Source organism: Thunnus maccoyii, chromosome 13 (assembly GCF_910596095.1).
Source record: "Thunnus maccoyii chromosome 13, fThuMac1.1, whole genome shotgun sequence".
In the NCBI taxonomy this organism is placed as follows: Eukaryota; Metazoa; Chordata; class Actinopteri; order Scombriformes; family Scombridae; genus Thunnus; species Thunnus maccoyii.
The window spans coordinates 24,219,079-24,240,777 of NC_056545.1; the positions used below are offsets into that span (position 1 = coordinate 24,219,079).

General features: G+C 39.2%; 3 protein-coding genes across 3 annotated transcripts in view; 2 read left to right on the forward strand and 1 right to left on the reverse strand.

The window, feature by feature from the left end:
* The window catches only part of nlgn2b (neuroligin 2b), a 125,333-nt gene extending 111,689 nt beyond the window's left edge, over positions 1-13,644 (forward strand). Inside the window, exons 7-11 of the mRNA XM_042430809.1 lie at positions 7,028-7,213; positions 9,463-9,728; positions 9,864-10,017; positions 10,320-10,686; positions 11,118-13,644. Of these exons, the coding sequence (XP_042286743.1) occupies positions 7,028-7,213; positions 9,463-9,728; positions 9,864-10,017; positions 10,320-10,686; positions 11,118-12,048 (1,904 nt within the window). The 3' untranslated portion in view covers positions 12,049-13,644. The remainder of the gene's footprint in view (positions 1-7,027; positions 7,214-9,462; positions 9,729-9,863; positions 10,018-10,319; positions 10,687-11,117) is intronic.
* Positions 13,645-15,903: 2,259 nt separating this feature from the next.
* kdm6bb (lysine (K)-specific demethylase 6B, b) overlaps positions 15,904-21,699 on the forward strand; it is a 29,676-nt gene continuing 23,880 nt past the window's right edge. Inside the window, exons 1-2 of the mRNA XM_042430812.1 lie at positions 15,904-16,024; positions 16,483-16,544. The gene's annotated coding sequence lies outside the window, so the exon portion shown is untranslated. The remainder of the gene's footprint in view (positions 16,025-16,482; positions 16,545-21,699) is intronic.
* Positions 18,490-20,083, reverse strand: LOC121909940 (endonuclease domain-containing 1 protein). The gene is made up of 2 exons (XM_042430810.1): positions 19,665-20,083; positions 18,490-19,385 (listed from the first exon to the last, which is right to left on the reverse strand). The coding sequence occupies exons 1-2, from the start codon at positions 19,968-19,970 to the stop codon at positions 18,777-18,779; spliced, it is 915 nt and encodes a 304-aa protein (XP_042286744.1). The 5' UTR covers positions 19,971-20,083; the 3' UTR covers positions 18,490-18,776.

Sequence of the window (21,699 nt, forward strand, 5' to 3'; positions counted from 1 at the left end):
AAATTGAGTGAGATAAGTAAGGTAATAAATACAATGACATTGGAAGCCTATGGGCGGTGTACTGAAATCACATTAGTTCAGCAGGAGGAAGCCCGATTACAATATAATTTCATTTCTGGGTATACTTGACATACAGAGTGATATATAATTGAAATGGACCTGCCAGCAGGTCTTCAGATTGAACTTCCAGTGCCAACAAAGAGATTTAACAGATTTCATGTAAAAGATTTTGATAATCCAAAAAGAATGTTCAAGAGGTGAAGTACAGCAGATCTTTGAATCAAAGAATGGAAATAATCATAAGACATGTTTAAACTGTGGGGAAAAAAAGAAAATTCAGCCTTCAGGGGGTTCTACACTCTCACTCAAATATTAAATAGGAAAATATAATCATTAAAAATCACCCTATTTTTCAAGCAGACCTTTTAAAAACTTAAAATTAGATGTTATCAATATTTTTTCCATACAGTAGAGATAAAGGTAATGTTTATTTTGTCTTGTCATATTTATCCACAGTTACATTCACACAGTTGATAATCCCCAAGGTTGCCACAATACAGAGTGATCAAATCTACTTTATTCTAATCATCAAAACAGATTCTGTAGTCTTCAGTGAGCAGGAGACATTCGCCATCTGCTAACATTTTTTTCTCTACTCTCTCTACTTTTTCTTGATTAATTTAGTGACTCATATATACAGAAACATTGCTTTGTTTCCTCTCTTCAATCACTTTTTCTGTGTATACTGTATAAAAAAGGAAATATCTCCCCTCTGATCTTTGACATCTCTCATCATCGTCTGTGTGACATCACAGTGAAATTATATAATCTGTCCTTCAATGTATTCCTTTCACCTCTCACGTCATTTAGGATCTGACAGTAGCTTTGGGTAATATTTAGTTTAATACCTGTCTTATGTCTCTGGATTTTATTTTATTTTTTTATCCCTTTCTCTCCCCGCCACACTTCCCTCCCTCTCCTCTTGTTATTTCTTCTGTGTTCACAGAAATATGTTCAGTGACCCACTGCAGTCATTCTGTTCAAAAAATATGACTCTGCAGATGCATGTTCCCGTCCCAGTAGTCAGATGGCTGACCGCACTTCAGCTCTGAATCGTGAATTTGTGAATGGTGCAGATGGTCAATAACAGAAGATGTGCTAAATAAAGCTCACTTGATGGTATTCACATACACTGAATATATTCACAAAATACTGAACATCCTCTTGATGTGGAGCTGCAGCCATTTTTTTTAAATAATATACGTCTCGTCTCAAAACGAAAAAAATTTGATACATGTCTGTTTCATTATACTAATATATTTTCCTGTTGTAGATGCAATACAAAATCAATAAGAGATAATGGCTTTTACTATGACTCATCTCATCAGTGTACATTAGAGGAACAACTTAGTGCTCCTACTATTTTTTGCATTTGTTGTTAGGGTGCATTATGCTTTCATGATTTAACAAAATAAACTTTTTTGTACCTTTGTCAGGGAAGATATATGAGAGAAAGCAGCACTTATTATCTTGTTTTCTTGGGGGACTTTCTTATAGGACACTGCGTGATGCAATATACTGTAAATGTTTCTGTTTCAAATTTCCCTCCATCAGTTGCTCACTACTCCTCATTTCCTTTCACTGTCTTCAGCCTGTATCTTTACTTAAAGGTTGATGACTCTCCTCACAGTTCCTTGGCCGTTACCTAAAGCAAGTGTTGAATATGCATGAGTTCAGCCTCATAAACTGCTGCTCTCAGCGCTAAAGTCAGTAGGAAGCCCAACTCAGCAGATGAGGGGGGGGGATCAGAAAGAAAACTTACTGGAAGAGAAAGAGAGGAGAAGAGGGAATTTGTTTGACTTATCTTCAGTGGTGGACGATAAACCAAATTTCCTCTCTTCATGTTACCCTTGCATAGAGAACTGCAGGAGGCGCTAGTGTGCGTGTGTACGTTGACTAAGTTTTGTGTGTGTGTGTGTGTTCATGTGCATGCAGCTGTTTGTGTACTTGAATATGTAAGTGCTTGAATGTGTGTATGCAAGTGCTTTTGTGAGTGTCTGTCCATATCATTTTGCCTGAAGCTCTGGACAGTTGCCAGGCAACTGTGGCAGGCAGCTCAGCACTCGGCTGGGCAGCCACAGAGCAGACATGTCCACACATGCCTATGGTTTTTATAAGACGCACAGGTCAGCGCTGATACGTTATCAGGTCAATGTCACATCAGGCTAAGAGCCAGTCATTTGCCAGGATGATCTAAGGATAACACGATTACACAGTAACTACAAACTACAGTATATCTTGATTACTGAAAGTAATCCTCTCACAGAAATATTTCTGCTACAACACTAATATGATTGAAGGTAACAAGATTTCTCTATAAGCCAGTTTATGTTTATGTTTTTAATAATCCATCCAACACTAAAAACTGCACTATGGAAGTAGAGAGCAGCTTTTTTCTTATAAATTTGGTAATCCTACTATCTCCAGATCAAAGTTTAATCATACTTTGGTTTCTTGTCATCATTATGTCATTATCATTGGTTAAAAAGAAAGAGGTCTATTGTTTTCTCAAGGCTGGGTCAGTGTGGCTGGGTGTTTGTGGTTGCATATTGTGCAACTATCAGACTTACTAAAGCGTCTCAGTTTCCCTAAAAAAGGATAGGAAAGGGCCCCATACCCTACAGAACTTATTCACTGAGATTAAACTCAGAATTCTGACTTTAAACTCAGAACTCAAATATATTATTTGATAATTATATCAAATAATATATATAATATAGATTAATTATTATTTTCACATGTGGCTGTAGGAGAGGGAGAGTTTTCCTATGATCTGTCTAAACTTAGAATTTGATTGGAAATGTCAATTTGTTTCTGCCTCAAAGCATTTATTTTTAAACGCAGCAAAAGAAATTATTTTTCCTGCTTTCATGGCCTCCCATACAGTTTTACTGGAGACATCACCAGTTACATTAGTACTTAAAAAAAAATCTGAGTGGAAATATGAGCAAGAAAGTGCTCATCATTCAACAACAGTGGGTCTAATCTCCAGTGCTTCCTTGTAAATTTAGAATTTTGGAAAGCTAGTTAAAGAACAAGAGGTGAATGGTCTGAGATTACAATACTTCGGTAGGCACATGATCTTAAGTTAGGAAGAAAATTATTATCTATGAAAAAGTAATCTATGCGGCTGTAGATCCGATGAACATGAGAGAAAAAGGAATACTCTCTGCCTGTAGGGTGTATAAAACACTATGGGTCAGACAGACCATAATCTACAAGGAAAGCTTAATGAGTTTAGCAGATTTACTAAGAGAGGTGGGTTTGGGGGAGGAGCGGTCTAAGACTGCATCTAAGAAACAGTTGAAATCCCCTCTGAGAATTAATGAGTGAGAGTTCAAAAAATTGTTATAAAAAAGAACATCATCCAAATTTTGAGCATACAAATTAGCCAGAGTCACAGCCTTGCTATAAAGTTTTCCCAAGACAATAATAAAACGCCCATTTTTATCTGAGATAGTATTGGATGGTTTGAATGTAATACTCCTATCAATGAGAATAGCTGTGCCCTGAGCCTTGGCCCAAAACTGAGAATGAAAAAGCTGCCCTGACCATCTATTGCCCAAGTGCCATAGGTCAGCATCATTCAAGTGGGTCTTTTGAAGAGAGGCCACACCTGCCCTCAGCTGCTTAAGGTGAGCCAAAACTTTACTCCTTTATACTGGATGATTTAGTCCCTTGATATTCCAGCTAATAAAATCAAGATGACCAGCCATATAGGGGGTCTGTAAGAAGTGAGGCCGCAAAGCTATGCTAAACTATGCTACTAACAGTGGATGAAAGTAGTTGCTCCAACAAAAAAGATAATCAATAGAACAGAATAAACAGACTGCAAAGAAAAAATATAAAGACAGAAAGGCAAAAAAAAAAAAACAGAGAAAAACACAATAACAGAACCTATGGTCAGTTTACCCTCCTCCTGCATCCCACCCCTCTATTCCCCTTGTTGACCTGTGTTCGGCAAGTAGCTTGGAGATGTCATTGCTATGCTATTGTTAGCAGCGGTTGCTCTGGCTGATTCATCTTCTTCATTTTCCTTCTTGGCTTGTTTCCCCAATTTAGGTATCTTTTGCAATATGTTAGAGTTATCAAACAGTAACAAACAAATGCTCTTTTTGCTGACAGAAAAATAGATTAATATTTTAAACTTTGTAACTTGACAATAGGAGCTAGTGAAAACTGTGTCTACTATATATTTTCCAAATTGCAGGTCCCCCCCAATAATGTAACTTTCAATTGTCATTTTTTTCTTCTATATGATGGGATATTTTTAAGTGACCATAAGAATCTATTTTTTCCTCTCGTTAAATGTGAGAAATGATTATTGGCAAAAATGTATGTAGTTTAAACTGTTGAACACATGCAAAACAATTTTAATGAGGAAAAAATATGAATAACCACTGCATATCATTCTCATATTTCTCAGTGGTTGACTACAATAAACCTTGTCCAAACATGAACCCCAACGAATAACCACATTGATAAAAGCAAAGGATTTGGACACTGTAATATGAATCATAATTGCTAGGTTAACACACCAAAAACACACCAGGTTTAAAGTGCCGTTAACTGTAGTGTAAGAGTGTGGAATGAGACACACGTGTGTCACGATGATTGTCGTAGAAAGGTCAATTTGGCAGGTTATCATCACTGCTGTTACCATCATCATCATCACCACCACTCACATTATAATCATGAACAATAAAACATAATTTGCTGTTCACCACACTTGAAAACGTGCTGAATGTCCTCTTCTAACAGCTGTCTCTCTGCTCCCTTTACTGTGCTTTATAGCTGCCCCACTTCTCTTCCACTGCCCTTTTAGAATATACTGCTTAATAGTGATATACCATGTGTATAATGAGTTATACTGTACATATCCTCGCAAAAATAAGCGTATAGCACAGGTGACATACAGGGTGGTGGCCTTATATAGAGCAGTACATGTTAAGTACTGTCTGCCGTCCAACTTCTGAACAAGTATTCAGTTCAAACCACACACACTGTCTGTTTAAAGCTGTTCGTTTTTTGGCAGCACCTGGAAGTTGCTCAGCATCCTCTTGATCAATTGAAAATTGAAAAATTGAAATTCATTATAATTTTGTCATTCTGTTTTCCATGTTGTATTTCTGTAATTTGTCTTTCTTGTTCTGTTCTGTACACACAACATCTATTGCATGTGTGTCCATCCTGGGAGAGGGATCCTTCCTCTGTTGCTCTTCCTGAGGTTTCTGACATTTTTTTCCCCATTAAAGGGTTTTTTTTAGAGAGCTTTTCCTTATTCTAATTGAGGGTCTAAGGACAGAGGATGTTGTATTGCTGTGCAGATTGTAAAGCCCCCTGAGGCAAATTTGTGATTTGTGATATTGGGCTATACAAATAAAATTGACTTGACTTGAAAGCAAGTATCTGACAAACAAGTCAGTAGGTGGGGTTGTTGATTTCTGTCAATGGATGACTTGTGTACTAGCTGTTAAATCTTCACTAGTAAAGATGAGACAGTGTCCAGCCATTCCCCACTGAAGTCACAAATTATGGTTGGAGAAAGGGAAGACAGCTCCATCTTCCTGAAAGCAGCTACAGTACAGTATCAACATTTTTTATATTAGCACAACCACATATATTACTACTATATATACTTTATAGTATCTTTCAACTCATTGTTTTGGTTTTTGACCTGCAACTTTACTGTTTTGGTTACGCTACCTAGCACCAAATTAACAAAGTTAGTGACTAGCTGGTGAACATAGCAAAGCATTTAGCAGCTAAGGAGCTAGACATTTCACTCTGGAGTTGGTGGAGACCAAAAACAGAGCTAAAAGGAGAGTAAGTATTGGACTTAACATTGTTCAAGTGGCCAGAAACATGACTCCAAATGAATTCTAATGTTTCTCTATAATGTATCTGCTGAATATGTAAATAGGCAACTGCTAGCTAACAAGTTAGCCATATCAATTTAAGAGGTGAAAATAGGTCAATGTTGTGTTTACAGCTTGTTTCCACTGCTCCCAAGTGACTAAAAAAATCAGTTACAGCACATTTAGCTGTTGCAAAGTGAAGGTCTGGTGTCAGTTATTGGAAATCCATGCAATTTACACACAGGAAGTGACAAAGAAACCAAAAACCAACAACCAGTGAACAACCAGTGAAGACAACAACTCCCATGATCCCACACCACTTCCTGATGTCAATCAAACTCTGTATTTTGTTATTGTTTTGATTGAGAGACCCCTAGTGGCAGAAAATTACATATCATGTGTTTAACATGAGAAAATAAAGAGCTGAGTTGGCCACCTAGGAGATGGGGGAATTTTTTTTTCTTTTTCATTACATCCTCTACCCCCACAGCCCCTAATCTGATGACCATGCAGTTTTCTGAAATCAACTTAGGTGTTTTCTGAGTATTTAAGTTATCTGAACTGTCAAAAATATGAATAGCTACACTGGTTGCAGGGTGAAATATCCTGGTGCTGCATGAAACATGTAATATACTGTAACTCACTGTTGTAAGAACAAAGGATTTTATGCGTGTGTATGTGTGTGTGTGAATGTTTGGGTGACATTTTGTTCATTTTATTTTATCTTGTTGTGGGTGTGCACCTACTGTGTAAATGCGTGTCCTGGAAGTAGGTGAAACATGCCTTCTGTTGCTCTCCTCCTCTCTGTGCAGACAAGTTCTCTTAACTGTGTTGTATTTCCAGCGTGGGTATTAAAAATGAGTAATTTGGCAAGCTCACCATGTGAAATCTCCTCAGACTTGCAATGAGTTGGAGGCTGAGAAGTTCCTGACAATGACAGGATGCCATCTTCTGTTTATGTGGGATTTTTTTTTAAAACAATGAATGCACAGGATTATGTTATCCTGTGCCCCTGAATTTCCACCCTGCTCCTCTCTTCGCACATAATCAGTAAACTGTGTTATTTACTCTCTCTTTTCCTCTCTGTGTTTGTCTAATTTACCCTGCAGGGTTTCTGAGCACAGGGAACCAGTCTGCTAAGGGGAACTATGGCTTGTTGGACCAGATCCAGGCCCTGCGCTGGCTCAATGAAAACATTGGCCACTTTGGAGGAGACCCAGAGAGAATCACCATCTTTGGCTCGGGAGCTGGTGCCGCCTGTGTGAACCTTCTCATCCTCTCCCACCACTCCGAGGGTAAGGTTCTGTCACTGTCATTGTCACATTCATAGTCATATACCCTGCTCAAAAGGGATTAACATTTCAGGACAGTGTGGGTAGTGTATTTCTTTACAGAGTATGTTAGTAATTTCAATGGACAGCCTAACCCAGATAAAAGTATATGGTATATATATATTATTCCCCAAGTGAAGGGATGCAATATTCAGAAATGAGTCACCCACTATTTGCAGCAATATAGTTTTTTTTCAATAAATACACAAAACTGCAAAGATTCAGTAGTTTGAAAGAAAACCAGACTCCTCAATCTGGACAGTGCTAGAGTCGACAGATGGATGAAAACAGTAGGTTGTTTGCCATAAAACCATTACTCACCTTGGGACACAGGCACTGTAATAATCCCAAATAACGTCATTCCACATGGGACTAAGTTCACTGAACTGCACTGACAAAATTGTTCTTCTCCAATAAAACTAATCCTGTCAGAACAAGGCATTAGGAATAGATACAATATATACTGTATGTTACTGACTTTCATATCGTTAACTTAAAATGAAAAGCATCATGAGCACTTTTGATATTTATTTTTATTGTTATATACAGTATATATATAGTATCATACTATAGGGGCTTATTGCTGCATTTGATATTTATTACAAGTTTTGAATGCTGTTACCATGGTGATTCTAAGCAGAGACATTAACAGCATGTGTCTCAGTGAGGACTGAGTATTTGACCAAAAACATTGCCAGTCACATTTTAAAATCATTCCATCAGTTTAAAAGATGGGCAGTTAAAAGTTCCTCTTTTGAACAGTAATATTGCAGTTTGAGCTTCTAAAGGCTAAATTGCAGAGTCTTCAGTTCACATGTCACAAGAAGGCGCCACTGCCACAAAATTTGATTTAAAGTGTTTGTTCAAAACACTTCCTCTGACTCCTTTATATAAATACAAAAGCAATGAGTGTATAGCATACTACTTAAATACTGCATTTACTTTTTTGTTTGTGTTTGAATGGCAGATCTCTAAAATACCTGCCAGATGTTTGATCACTAATCCTCTGATGTGATCTTGGTTTGTAAAGCTCAGAATGTGAATGGAATTGGCACGTTATACTTCACCAAGAATTCAGATTAAGCTATTATTAAACTGTTAACCTTCACAGTGACAAGCTGACCTTGTACAGATAAAATAACATTTTTTTATCTGTATGAAGCAGATACTCAGAATTCTGAGTGTGTGCATGGGAACCCACACACTTTTTCTATATCAGAAATCAGAAAAAATTCAGGAAGACATGGAAAAGCATTGCAATAATTGTGTAATATTGGCCAAATTGTCAGCTATTGTTGAATGTGTTTTATGATTTAATGTTTATAAGATAAATACTTTCACCTTACTACGCCTTACTACAAAATTCCCTTAAGAATTTGGTAGGTGTGGCTCCTTTTTGGTCAATGTTGGTCAAGAAAATGGTAAGTTTTTGCTCTTGTTGACTGTTTAATGTCAGTAAATAAGAATGGAAAATCCACATTATTATTATGGTTTCTTATGCATGGATTTGCAGCAAAAATCCCACTCCATTTTGAAGTAAGGCTCTAAAACCACAAAGTGCAGAAAAAGTTGTAGCATGAAGACTTTTTAAAGGTACTGTGTGTGTGTGCAGAGGAGAGATGAGATGAGGAGTAGAGCTGCAGCTGAGAGGCTTCTTAATTGATTTCACAGGGAGAGGAGCGGGGGTGGGGCACATGCAGAATATGGGGGGGCTTAATTATTAATGACAGAATCTGCAGATAAAACAGAGGGACAGCAAGCCGCTTTACATAACAGTGCAGCGGTGCAACAGTGCGAGCAGTTTTCTTTTTTCTCTCCGTCTCTCTCTCCTGTCTCTTTCTGTCTTTCTCGCTTTACCCAACACGGCCATCAAACCCACTGCTGTGTGTGGAGTTGTCACCATTTTTCTTGCTGCTGTCTCCCATTGTATGTAACAGAAGCACTTCATTTTCCTGCCCTAATGTTCATAAAGATTTTCTCCAGCTATGAAAAGCAGCAGGATATCTGCTTTATCTTGCTTTGTATGTATTGCTCTACAATTGCTCCTCCTTCAACGTATGCATTATTTAAAGCACTCATACTGTAAGGCCTTGAAGGCCTCATCAGCTGCTAGCAAAAGTGTGTCAGAGGGAGAAGACACTGAGAAAGAATAAGTAATTGTATGTTTTCTCTTGAAGCAGTACCAATATATGCTGTATTCCTGCTGTGCACAGGCTTGTTCCAGCGGGCTATCGCTCAGAGTGGATCAGCCATCTCCAGCTGGTCAGTCAACTACCGACCGGTGATGTATACCAAGATCCTGGCGAGGAAGGTCGGTTGCACTCTGGGGGACATGACTGATTTGGTGGACTGCCTGAGGAGGAAGAGTTTCCGGGAGTTGGTGGACCAAGACATCCAGCCTGCACGCTACCACATTGCCTTTGGACCTGTGGTAGACGGGGACGTGGTGCCGGACGACCCTGAGATTCTTATGCAGCAGGTCAGCGCTGATTTCTCTGCATATCATCCAGTGAAGGATTATTCATTTGCTTGCATTTGGTGTGAATAATGCCCTAACATTACTGCTGCATTCAGCTCTGTCATGTCATGCTGTTTGTGTTTGTTGCAACACCAGGGCGAATTCCTGAACTATGACATATTGTTGGGGGTCAACCAGGGAGAGGGCCTGAAATTTGTGGATGACAGTGAAGGCGAAGACGGAATATCAGCAGCGTCATTTGACTACACCATCTCCAACTTTGTGGACAATCTATATGGATACCCTGATGGTCAGATCCTACCCTATTTTACCTTAAAATTAGCTTCCCACATGTTGTTGGCCTCTATGGCACTGAGGACTATATCAATGATGATGTTACCAGAGTCAGGTAACTCTTAATTTGCTGTGATGAAATTAGACACTAAAGTAGTGGTTCCAAGTGATGGAACTGAATAGCTGAATACACCACCATAAAGATTACTTAAATTTACCAAATTTTAGCAAAAAATGACACATTTCAGCCTTAAATTCTTTCAACTAATGTTGCAGATAACTATGCACATACTCACGATCCGTTTTGTTTCCTCCTAGGTAAAGATATCCTGAGAGAAACTATAAAGTTCATGTACACAGACTGGGCTGACAGGGACAACAGTGACATGCGTAGGAAGACCCTCCTGGCTCTGTTCACAGACCATCAGTGGGTGGCCCCGGCTGTCGCCACTGCCAAACTGCATGCTGAGTTCCAGTCGCCTGTCTACTTCTATACCTTCCATCACCACTGTCAGACCGAGGCACGGCCAGAATGGGCGGATGCAGCTCATGGAGATGAGATCCCCTATGTGTTTGGGATTCCGATGGTGGGAGCCACTGACCTGTTTCCCTGTAACTTCTCCAAGAACGATGTAATGCTTAGCGCAGTGGTCATGACGTACTGGACCAACTTTGCCAAGACAGGGTTAGTATGATGCCAAATTTAAGAATAACTTTCAAAGATCAAATGCATTTATCTTATTAAAATATCAAGTAATATGTGGCATGAAGAGTATACAATAAGCACAAGCTCATATGTTACACAGAGGTAATTTCACTCTCTGAAAAACTTAGTTCATTGTCCCTTTAGCCTACTAGTGAAGTCAGAAGTTGGGTGAGATTTTCAGACATCAGGGTTGGGAGTTGCACATTGACGTACAGTACACCACTTTTTTCCCAATCAAATTTCTACTGATGCTCACCTCAAATAGCACATCAGCTGCTGTTATATTGAATTACTGTATTAGCAACAGAGGTATGGCTAAGTTAAACGTACTCTAGTAGTACTAGTAGTACTGATAATTCTTATCATAAACATAAAAAAATACTTTGGTTCTGTTTTTTTCTCTCTTCCAGGGATCCTAACCTACCAGTTCCTCAGGACACCACGTTCATCCACACCAAGCCGAACCGCTTTGAGGAGGTCATCTGGACCAAGTTCAGCTCCAAAGACAAGCAGTACTTGCATATTGGCCTCAAGCCTCGGGTCAGAGACAACTACCGAGCCAACAAGGTGGCCTTCTGGCTGGAGCTGGTGCCACATCTCCACAGCCTCCACAAGCAAAGCATTACTATCACAACTCGACTGCCGCCCAGAGGCAGCGACCGCTGGAAGGGTCCTCACGGCACTGGCACCCGCTCCACACGACATCCTGTAATCTCCACCTATCCGCCTGATCCTGAGCCTGATGGTTCAGAGAGACCCCGCTATTCTCCCTTCCCCAGCGAGACGAGGGACTACTCCACCGAGCTGAGTGTAACAGTAGCTGTGGGCGCTTCACTTCTTTTCCTGAATGTGCTGGCCTTTGCCGCGCTTTACTACAAACGGGACAAGCGCCATGAACTCATGCAGAGACGCCACCGCCGACTGTCCCCGCAGCGTGGCACGACGATGGGCATGGGTGTTGGCATGGGAGTAGTTGGGGCCCCACCGCACAATGACCTGGCGCTGAGCCAGGAAGAGGAGCTAATGTCGCTGCAGATGAAGCAGCAACGAGTGGAGCTGGAGCACGGCACACCCCTCCCTTCCCGCGGCGTCCACGGTGACCTGGAACCCCTGCGGCCTCCCGTGTGCCCACCTGACTACACGCTGGCCCTGCGACGGGCACCGGAGGATGTGCCACTGATGACAGCGAATACCATCACCATGATCCCCAGCACCATCAGCAGCATGCAGCCCCTGCACCCCTTCAACACTTATCCCCCCGTCCCAGCCCCTTCCACTACACCCGTCCCTAGCCACAGCAACAATGCCCTGCCACACCAACACTCCACCACTCGTGTATAGGACCAGGCACAACCTCTGCTACCCCACTCTGGGCTTACAGAGACGCACCACACAAACTGCTCCATACAAACTCCACTCTCACCGCCCTCTATTGCTCTTTACTATATCTTTGTCTTTTCTCATTAAGCCCTCAAATAAAGCTGCAGTTTGTAAGATTTTAAGCAGTGAAATACCTCTAAATTGTAATCATAAATCAAGGAGGGGTTGATTAAAAAAGCCCCTTTGCCAAAAGCCTGTCATCATAGGTACATATTGCTTTGCCCAGTTAATTATTTTTCAGTATTTGGTGCGTAGGTGAGCCACCAAAAATGCAGCTTTAAGCTTGTAGCTCTCCCTCAAAGAGGTATGGAGCTAATCACAATCAGTCAGGCATCTTATGTGTAGCTTGGTTGTTTTGCGCATGTGTTGTTGTGTCAGTGTAAAACTATGTTTAACACGGAATACAAATATTCATTTTCATTCATTTAGTGAATAGATAATACAGTAGCGAGTGGCTTTGTATGAGGCAACATATGCCCAAACAAGCTGTCTGTCATGAAGCGGTGATTTCTTGAAACTTACAAATTGCAGCTTTAAAGGCCCAATCTGGAAGTGAAATTTGGCACCCTGTGTCGAGCACTATGTCCCGACAGCTGTCTCTGTTTTCAGATTTTGGAGACGTTTGTTTAGCGTGAAATGTGTTGACAGGGCTGAGAGTTACAAACTTCATTTCCTCAATTCCCAAATTTGTATACCTGTTTTCAGTTAAGATGCAATCTATGTAAATGCCATGATTTTAAAAATCTTTATACTCATAACCGATGCTTTCAAAACATTTCCAGATTGGGGCTTCAACTGTTGGGCGGTACAGGAAATAACTGAATCATACTCAGTCTGTGGGATGCAACCTGGAATCCAGGCTGCCCATTAGAACTCGCTGCATCTCCGCCACACAGGCTCTAATCATGTCCATTAATTTATTTGTTTCTCACTCATTATCTCTCTGTCTGTATCCCCATCTCAGCCCATTTAACTGCTTCTCTCTTTTCGCTGCCTCACTCTCTTCTCCCTCTGCATCTGCCCTCATACAGTAGCTCTTTTTATTAAACCATTGACATAATCCATTTCCATCCTCACCTCTCTTCCTCTTTCACGCAATCACTTCTAGACTCTTTTTTCCTTTTGGAGTCTTTTATACAAAAACACAAATGTAAATGATGTATTATTAATAAATTGTAAGGATATGAATGAAAAAAAAGATATTCTGATATCTCGTTTTTACCAGCATTCTTGGTGCCAAGTACTGTGATAAAGTTCCTCTTTCACTGGCGTCCAGTGGACGGCCTGAAGAGGTCCATCCTGACTGTATCTTACAAAAGAAATTACCATCATAAAAAGTGCCAACCCCCTCATCTTTCTTTTTGATCCACACACTTTTTTTTTTTTTTTTAAATTTCTTATCACACTCAATGTTGCACTGTGGCTGGTCTCTTCTTTAAAGGGAAATCAGATTCAATATATCCTCGTTTAAAAAAAAAAAAGAATATAAAGTTTTATTAACTACTTTGCTGTCTGGGATATTTGCATGATGTTTTTCTTTTCTAAAGAGTGTGGACAGAGAAGTTTGTCATTTTGATGATTTGCCTTGTTCTTCATTGATTTTTTATTTTATTTTGAGTCATTTTCATTTCCTATTTTAATATCAGCTGCACTTTGTGGTACTTCAAAAGGTATTAAAGTATTAAGAGATGAATATTGTGTAAAACTATGATTATAACAAAGAGAGTAAATATTTCCTCTTTATTTTTTTCATTTCCTAACACAGAGGCTGTGCCGCAAAACTACCAGAAAGACTGATGAAAGCCTTTTTCTTTCCCCCCCTCTTTTTGCTGTTTCTCTTATCTTTTGCAACTGTGACGTTTGCACAGTCACTGTCTCTCAATCTCACCTGAAGATAGCACTTTTTTAAGTTACAAAAAAAAAAAAAGAAACGACTACTTCACAAGAATAGTCTAAATAAGGTTTTTGTCTGTGACGGACATTAACCACATGCTTCAAGTGTTTGAAGACTGCCTGACAGTTATCTTTTCGTCTGCTCTTTTGTTGTTTCATGATTCTCCCTTCTTCAAGATGGGAGAAAAAGGATGAGATATATTTATGACGGTCAAAAGGTGAGAGAGCCGTGTACGCGCGTTTCACATCTTTCGCACAATTGAACACAGAGACGGGTCACACTCTGGACTATTCTGAAAAAAACCCAGTGACATTAGGACAACACTGGACAAATGCCGGCAGCGATTTAATGGTGATGATGAAATAGATCGTCAACAATGCATCTGTTGATGCACAGAGGATGCATTCTAAAAACCTGATTTGAAAAAGAAAAATCTTTAATGACAGACATTACTCATACACCATACCACAAAAGCAAGGCGAGCGGGATTCATTCCTCTTCCTTGTAACATTCTGTATCCTGTCTGCTTAGGATAACGACACTTTGGAGCCAGACTGCCATCCCTCACACTGGACTTGGAGCGAGCTGCGAGGACAAAAGAAACAAAAACCAACACATGAAACAAAACTGTACATTTTTTAAGTGTAAGAGAACAAACTGGAATTTGTAAATATTATGTTTGTTGTTTGGTTTGAGTGATTGGCCGGATCTTTTCTTTGTGACAACAGGTGCAAGTTTCGATGATGATTTTAGCACTCATGCGTATGTTTGATTCTTCTTTATTTCCTAGGTCTCAAGGGTGAATTCTAATAGGTTGTGGGCACACGAATACGTCTGTTAACATACATGAATAATCTGTTGATTAAAAAAAAATCACAGCATGGTTGAGGTCAACATAAACATGAAAAGGATGGATATGGCGCAGGTTAGCCTTGATATTGTGGTGATAAAAATGCTCTTACTGAATATATGGCTGTCTAAAGCATAATGTACACACCTGGTACTATCCCATTAATCATGAAGGCAGCTTTTGAGTAAAATGAGTCCTTTAATTGGTTAAAAAGCCGAAAGAACAGCTGCAGAGAACTGATGAAGGAAAGGGAAACAGGGATGCTTGAAGAAATGAGGCAGAAAAACAAGAGATAGAGGGGATGTTAAAAAATGTGCTCAAAACAAACCACAAATCAAGGAATTTTACTGCTGTTGGATTTAATTGTTAGCGTCTCACACTGTCTTGAGTATTGTCATACAGTATAACCTGTAATTGGAAGGTTGTGAAATCCTTTGTACTCTTTTGGTCTTATTTCAGACTCTAATCATGGTGGTTGTTTCGCTACCTTTTGCAATTTTGTCTGCACAATGTTTATGGGATTATTGACCCATCTATTTGATGTGAGTTTGAGTTGCCCACACTTCCAAAAGCAGCATTACAAAGACAGTATTTTTTTGGAAACAAGGGTTGGGACAGCCAACAGATAATGGAAGCACACTCACCAAGTTTACATGTTTACACTACAGTTTTTATGTTGGCGTAAGGTAAGGAAAAAAGATAAAAGAAAAAGCATCACAAGGATACAAATATCTTCTTATTAGGCTACTACATTTATTGCTGGACTGGTAAAGTGAAGGCTTGCACCTGTTTGTCTGTTTCATTTAGTCGGATTCAGTAACCTGCTTGAAGCTCAAGATACTGTGAGAGAGCATAATGACCAGAAGGGGTTGAAAGAATTAAAGTTAATATTTCTATTTCAAATAGAGGCTATTACACACTGTATGTTGTGTATCTGAACTGGAAAACATTAAAAGACATTCTTAAACAAATGCTTTCATGCCATCATTTTTGTCATATGGTCAGATTTAGGTTACATTTCAAGTTGTTACATGTCTTTGTCCACTTGAGGGCAGACGAGCTCCACAACAAGGAGATTGACGTTACAGCGTAACGCTAAACTTTATTTAGCATCTAGCTAATTGCATATTTACATAATCAGCAGGAGCTAAAGTAGCTTTAATTTTTAGTCTGTTTCTGGTCACCTGCGGAATGTAAGTGAAATATTCCCTGAGAGTTACCTTGTAGCTGTGGTTTGGTCTCCACCAACAACAAAAAAAACCTTGTTCTTTAAATGCAATGTTTTCGACTTTTTTCAGCTAGCTAGTTTAGTTGCTAACTTTGTGTATCTGCTAACTTATTTAGCTAGTGACATTAGTGTTGAGCTATCAGAACCTTTTTTTTTCTTTTTTTTTTCTTTACTTTTTTGTTAACAGGGTTGAGAACAAGCCATATAGTTTTAGACAACATTGTACCTCTTTTTTGGGACAAAATATTTTTTAAAAGAGCTAAAGACTAAAAAGCTTTGTAATATTAGTTGTAAGAGTTGGTTGGGTCTGCCACTGACAACGACTCTTTCATATTCTTTATAGTCATTTAATTCATCTGCAATATTAACATTTGAAGATTGAAGGAAATTGTGATGGTTGTTTTTTTTTTTCCATTTTTCAAGAAAGAAGTAACTGATGTGGCTGCTCAGAGGGAACAGCTAACACCAAGAACAAGACATACACAGTAAGATTATTTAAAGACTATTGACAGTTATTTAAAATAAATAACGTCAGTTATATGTTACTAGTCATAGTTACATATAACATAGTCATGACTCATGACCACTGATGTAAATCCTGTCAGCAGCTGTGATATTTGTTGTTCAGTATCTTCCAGCAAGGCTTTGAGTAGCCTACATGGCAAACAGTTTTTTTGTTGTTGTTTCAGTTTGGTTGTTATTCTTTTAGCATCCAGCTAACAAAAAGTACTTCCCAATGGTCCTCCCTGTGTGTTCTTGTTCAAAGCCACACAGACTGAGCTGTGGCTTTCATTCCTTTAAGTTAGCTTAAGGATTTTCATTTCAAAACAGAAAACAACTTGTTTGGCAGCACCAGTTTCATGGGGGGGGGGGGGGCTGTCCTCTGATCTGTGTTTATTCAGCTGTTGTACACAATAAATCAATATTACAGCAAAAACACTGGAACAGACTGATGCACTGGTCCCACTGGATAAAGTATTTCTGCAAATGCACGACCTTCCATTCACTTAAGCCCTGATAGGGATTTTTTTTGCCGCAAATACATTTATTTCTGATTTATCACAGATGAATAAGCATTTTTAGAAAACATTGTACCTCTTTTTGTCTCTCCAAAGTCACATTCTGCACTTTAATTAACTATCTTTTCGATTATGTCTTTTATATTATAAATATCACAGGTAGACTACAGATAATCAACTTGGCTAAACAATAAAAATAGATCATTTCAATAAACAAACCCTGCCTGTGGCTGTGTTGCAAACAGTGTTGAAAGGAATTTTGGATTAATATATAAGATTCCCCTAAAAAACAGTTTTTCACATCTGGAATATCAAATCCTTTTTGGTTTAGAATAATTGTCTTGAAATATTGCTGCAGTAAGAACTTTATTTAATCCCCACTGGGTCTAATAACTCTTAATTTATGGTTGATATGCACTGTATTCATCATCATCATCTTTGTCATAACTTTAGCAGATTCATTGTAAATAGGTGCGTTTCAGATGCACTATTGTTTAGATGACTGATGCACACTTTTAATGGCAGCATATTTCTTTTGTGCTCAACCCAATTACCTCTGTAGACAATAATACTCTTGATTTCCCTGTAAGCAGTCATCACAGAAAATACTTCTCCTCTCTCACTAGATGGCAGTGTGCAACTGTAATCTACAGAAAAAGCCATTCTGCTGCTTCAGAAAATCAGTCTGTAATCACTGACTGACTACTTCTAACCTAAATGAACCAGTTTCTATAAAAAAACAACAAAAACAACTCAGCCTTGACGCACTTGCTGTCATTTTGAAATGATGGCTGATAATGGTGTAACAGCTCAGAAAGTGTCTCCCTCTTTAGAACAAAAACATTGCAGATAAAACAGCAATTACTGGAAAAAAAAATCAAGATATCAAAAACAAAAAACTCTGACCATTTGCTTGACAGTAAAAAAGAGAGGAAGACTAACAACAGAATGCCTTTGTGATATATTCACACAAGAAATATTTCAACATTTAAAATCACTAAATGTTAAATTTTTGATGGGATACACAAATATTCTCACAATCTTTTGAATGATAGAATTTAAACGGTAAGTTTTCAAGGGTTGGTATTCTAGTAAAAAACAAAGAACTCTGCAACAAATATATGCAGCTATCCATGAAGTGTTTTATTATGGTCAAAGAACTTTTATTACTCAAAGATTAACTAATGTTTAAACACACTATCAGATGGCCGTAAAAGTCAAATCCATTTTTATAGCTGACCAAACATTCATCTCACATAATCTCAAGGATCTGAAGAAAGGACGTTGTTTCTAAGTGTACTACAGCTTTACATAGACAAATTACTATAATATATAGTAATGATAAATGGAAAGTAACACAAGTATCACACAGGCAAGTATATTCAGATATTTTATTGATAGATCAACTGCTTTTAAGTTCCCACACAAGTATTTTATCGCCTCTTCCAACAAAGTAGCTCTGCTGTAAATTATTTTTCAGGTTGTAATTTTGTAAATTTAAATTTATCTATAAAGAACAACTCAATCTCTACAACTTTTTAAGAGCACAACCAATCCTGCTGCTTTTTTTTAAAAGTGCAAAAGCAAGGGAAATCTTACATCACAACTACAGAGAATTTTGACAATATCAGATTTTTTTTCATCACTGCATAGCAAAAAGCACAAATGTCTCCCTACGGAGTATAGCTGGTAAAGCTCTCAGATGGTGTGTTGGAGGTAAAGAGGAAGGGGTGAGGGAGAGATACAGTTGTCATAGAAGATCTGAAGATTCTGGTCAACATCCATATGATTTTTCAGAAAGATCTCAAGCTCTTGTACTGTCATCTCATTAACATTGTTGCCCTCTTTGGCGTTTTTAGCCAAGGCTGCATGTGACGGGAAGCGGATGCGAACATCATGGGGTGCATTGCGGTCATAGTCGGTGCAGCAGTAAGCAGACCACACATCCTCAGGGATGGCGACACGGTCCTGGTTGTTGCGACGGATCATGTTGCCTCTGGTGGTCACCCCTGTGACGATGAAGGCAGTGCCACGGCAAAAGTTGTTGAGGCGAAGCCGGATCCGCTCCTCATATTCGCGCCAAGGTCCGATGTTGAATTCCCGTATCTCTGGGACCACGTTGGTCAGGGTGTAAGTGGAGGCACGGTCGTGTGGTGTTGACTGGTGCTGGTCTGGGTTCAGGTGACCTCTTTCATAGAGAACCACATCAGAGTAATCATCTAGGACTGCCTGGCTATCCTCAAATTTCATGTGCAGGTAACCAGTGGGGAAGGGTAGCATGTTTCCATTTCCATCGATTTCTGCCAGCTGAGGAGACAAAAAAGAGCACTTACAGTAGGTTTTTTATCTGCTGGGAAATAATACAAAGCCAGTATTGTCTATGAGGCCTCTTTGTTTCCCCCTTTCCCCCTTTTTTTCTAGAGTAGACCTATTGTTTATTTCAACTGCTGCCAAGTCTACTTTGAAAGAGATTTCTTACTTCAGTGTGAACTATCTGGTTTAACAATGGGTAAATGGATTATGAATTAAGTTTTTGCCATTTTTAAAAAACAAACATGAACAATTATTCAAAGACAAGTCTCTGACCTGTGGCTCATACATCCAAGGGTAATCCACACGTCTGTCTCCCTCTGTTTTCTTGAAGGTATAAGCTGAGTAAACTGGGATCCGCTTTTGGGGGTCGTACAGGGTGACAAAGCGAGGTTTGTCAGCGTAGCGTTGGCAGATCTTCTTCAGTTTGGAGTCAATGATCCCTCGCGGTGGTGTCCCCATATACAGGGAATCCTTGCATCTTTCCACATGATTAAAATCATGAACAACTGTTGCTGACAACAGAGGCAAAAAACAGCAGATTATGAAAAGCGCAAAAACTAAAGGTGTTAACATATTCATGGTCAAAACGTCTCCCCAATGTGTCCTACTGTGGCCTCCGCAAAACAGTGGCAGAAAATGCTTGGAGTTACAAGTTTAATGTCACAGAACAGATATGCAAACCAAGTAGAGTATAACCAAAAGACAAGCCTCCTAAGCCATGTGGGCGTGGACGTGCAGGGCACTGCATTACTTTACCCTACACTTTGCATTTATGTTGAGTAACAGTGCTGTGCTTGTTCTCTTGACAGTTATAAATGTTATTCTACATTTGGTATTTTTCAAGTTGTAGTGCTCTTTTGGAGACAGAGCTACTGTACCAACTAATGGATCTGTTGAGATTAAGTGCTCAACAGATCCATTCATCAAATATGTGACAAAATCATCTCACTGGCCATTTTTAACTACCTTGACAGGTTTGTCTCTATGAGTTCATAATGAGGTTATGGTTTGACCTTTTGGATAGAAGCCATCAAACAACTAGATACTGGATCATTGACTCATTAGGTGTGTAATGCTGTCGTTATTCTATATTTTTACCTCAGCATCACAAACCAATCTCAACAACTAATACACCTTTTTATAAAGAAACTCGCTACCACTACCACTTGTGAAGCCTATTTTTGACAAAGAACCTAAACCCAACCACTGTAGAAGCTTTTCTTGTGCTGATTATAAACTACCTGCCAAAATAACTTGCCCTTTCCAAAACATTTTGACCTTGCAACATCCTTTTCCTCCACTGATGTAAGCATATTAGTTTCCTGCTGTAGAGGGAGATACAGCAATAATTGGAATTCACTCTCATAGAGGCCTGAATTCTGCTGAGTGTGGTGATGAAACACGGGACATTCAGGAACGTGCTATCAATGTAATAGTAAAATGCAAAGCTGTCTAATCTGTCTCAGTGAAGAACAAAAGGCCCACAGTGACCAGTGTGGCTGAGAGGTACGACGCTAATGTGTGTGAACAGTGGATAAGCCAATGGGCAAAAGAGAGATAAAGCATGAAACTACGACATAGTGACAAAGAGTGTATGTGCACCAGACATTTTCAAGTCAAGGTGTGTGCATACTGTAGGTGCCTGCTTTTGTGTCTTGCAAAATAAGAAAATAAGCTAGTTCCCAATATAGCAATTTAAGAGACATCATTTGCCATGAAGTAGAAGTATTTCATAGCAAATGGTTCAATGTTCTGCCAAAATGGGTGCTTGACCTATTTTGTTTTCAAAGTTTTTTGTCCTTCATCACAGCTTGGACACATTATGTAAATTCTTTCTTTCTTTATATCTCACTTGTTTATTACCACTATTTGATGACTTGGCTCTCTCCAGTACTGCGGGGGACATTTCTGCATGTTTTCTTGATTTTGCATGTATCATTTGGCAACAACATGTGGCCTATAATGTCACTGATTGATCCCCCCCACAACAACCACATGTCCTGTCAAAGTGTGCTCACCACACATACTTTATATTATAATCAAAGTGTCTGAAATGTAAGGGAAATGAAATGTGCTGCATATCAGTAGCAATACAGTAGCTGCCCTACACTGCCCTCTGCTCAAGTTCATCTATGCAAATAGAAACTGTTTGTCAGATTAGCTGGACCAACAATCCTTCACTGCCCTAATAAGTCAATTGGAGTGACTGGGTGTTGTTATTCATCGAGGGACCAGCTTGCCTCTGATCTAATCTTGAGTTATGACAATCATAACTTATGTAGCTGGGGCTGATGATGCAGCTATGTGA